Below are 1,842 nucleotides of genomic sequence, written 5' to 3' on the forward strand. Positions count from 1 at the left end.
TAATATAAAAAGATTTAAAAATTATTTCTTTCGAACATATATAAATAGTACTGAAAATATTATTGTAATATATTAAACATAAATTGAACGGAAGAAGAAACACGAATATATCTTGAATTAATAACGGAAGAGTATTAAAAGAGTATTATATAAGTATAATGGATGGAAAAAATGCAAACAAGAGGTTATGAAAAAACAGCTGAACAAATGAAGTTGAAATTTAAAAAACTTAAGAACAGAGCATATATAAAATGTAAAAGAAATAATAATGTCAGTGATGTTGCTTCCTCAACGTGCCTATTTTATAACAAGTTAGATGTATTATATGGAAGCAGGCCATGTGCTTTAGCTAACAATAACAGTATACTATTATTGTAAACTAGGCAAATGGCCTGTTTCCATATAATACATCTAATCTCATTACTCTCTCTCTCTCTCTCTCTCTCTCTATATATATATATATATATATATATATATATATATAGTAGTAATAGTGATGAAAATAGTACTGACATCTTTTGCTACCCACTACTGGATAAGAGATTTTCGTAAAGGATAATTGGCTGCTAAATACTGTTTTAAATGGTCTCTTACTGTTATACCAAGCATGCAATTTCTATCACGATTTTGTACAATTCTCGGTTGAGGAAACGCTTGATCATTGTTAGACACTTCTTCTAACCATTCAGTGTAAAACCGTTCCTTATGACTTTCTACAAAATTGTGCAATGTACAGCAAGCAAGAATAATTTGTGGAGAAAATGTATAAGCACAATCCATTTTCTTGCATAAAATTCTCCATCTAGCTTTTAATCGACCAAATGCCATTTCCACCGAAACTCGTGCAGAGTTCAAATATACATTAAAAGACTCTTCTTCTGCTGATAACGTGCCTGAATAATCTTTGATAAGCCACGGTAACATAGGATAAGTCGGATCACCTACAATCATGTATGGTATATCCATACCATCAATGACTTTAGATGTCTGAAATTCATAAAACATTATATGTATATTACATAAACATACAATCCAACTTATATCAAGCAAACAAAATTTAACTTTTACTTGAGGAATAATAGTCTGCGCGTTCTTGTATATGCTACTTTCCTTGAATACAACAGCATCGTTCACACTTCCAGAATGTTTTATTACAATATTTCTGAATCTAATGATAAAGAATTAAAAATTTTAGATTTTGATATATCCCAAGCTCTCAATTTTGCACACTTACCTCCCATTATGATCGACAACAGCCATTACATTATATGATGGCCATCCTTTCCTATTTACAAAGTCCCGGTAGCCTTCATGTGGTGGCGTAATTGGGATGTGTGTTCCGTCAATACATCCAAACAATTGTGGAATAAACGTTTTCTTTTCAAATTGCAGCGATATAAATTTGGCTTCATCTTCAGAAGGCATAAATATAATATTTTTTGTCATAATATCGTTTATGGCCCTGGTCACTCTAAATAAGCACTTACGAACTGTTGATTTATGAACTCCCATCACATCACCAACAATTCTGTATTCGGCACAACTTGCTAATTTATATATAGCTATTGCTACCTGTTTTTCGACAGATAAAGGCTCTCTGGATTTCAGGAAAAGTGGCTTAGGTTCTAAATCACCTCGAATAATGTCACAAAGTGTTATGAAAGTTTCTTTTGACATTCGAAAAGTGGCAAGCCATTCTGTTGGAGTAAAATGTTCTCCTACGATTCTTTGCCAAAAATCGTTGCTTCTTATTTTAGTCCATATCCTTCGGTATTGGATACCATCTAAAATAAGGGATGGTAATATTGGATCGGATATTAGACTCCATTGTATAAGTAATTC

General features: G+C 31.9%; 1 protein-coding gene across 1 annotated transcript in view; it reads right to left on the minus strand.

Moving 5' to 3' along the window:
- Positions 1-528: 528 nt before the first annotated feature.
- LOC105451331 overlaps positions 529-1,842 on the minus strand; it is a 5,673-nt gene continuing 4,359 nt past the window's right edge. The window contains exons 4-6 of the mRNA XM_011691698.1: positions 1,235-1,784; positions 1,069-1,168; positions 529-987 (exon numbers count right to left, since the gene is read on the minus strand). Coding sequence (XP_011690000.1) covers positions 529-987; positions 1,069-1,168; positions 1,235-1,784 — 1,109 coding nt within the window. The remainder of the gene's footprint in view (positions 988-1,068; positions 1,169-1,234; positions 1,785-1,842) is intronic.

This window comes from Wasmannia auropunctata, unplaced genomic scaffold, assembly GCF_000956235.1.
Source record: "Wasmannia auropunctata unplaced genomic scaffold, wasmannia.A_1.0 LD336053.1, whole genome shotgun sequence".
NCBI classification, from domain to species: domain Eukaryota; kingdom Metazoa; phylum Arthropoda; class Insecta; order Hymenoptera; family Formicidae; genus Wasmannia; species Wasmannia auropunctata.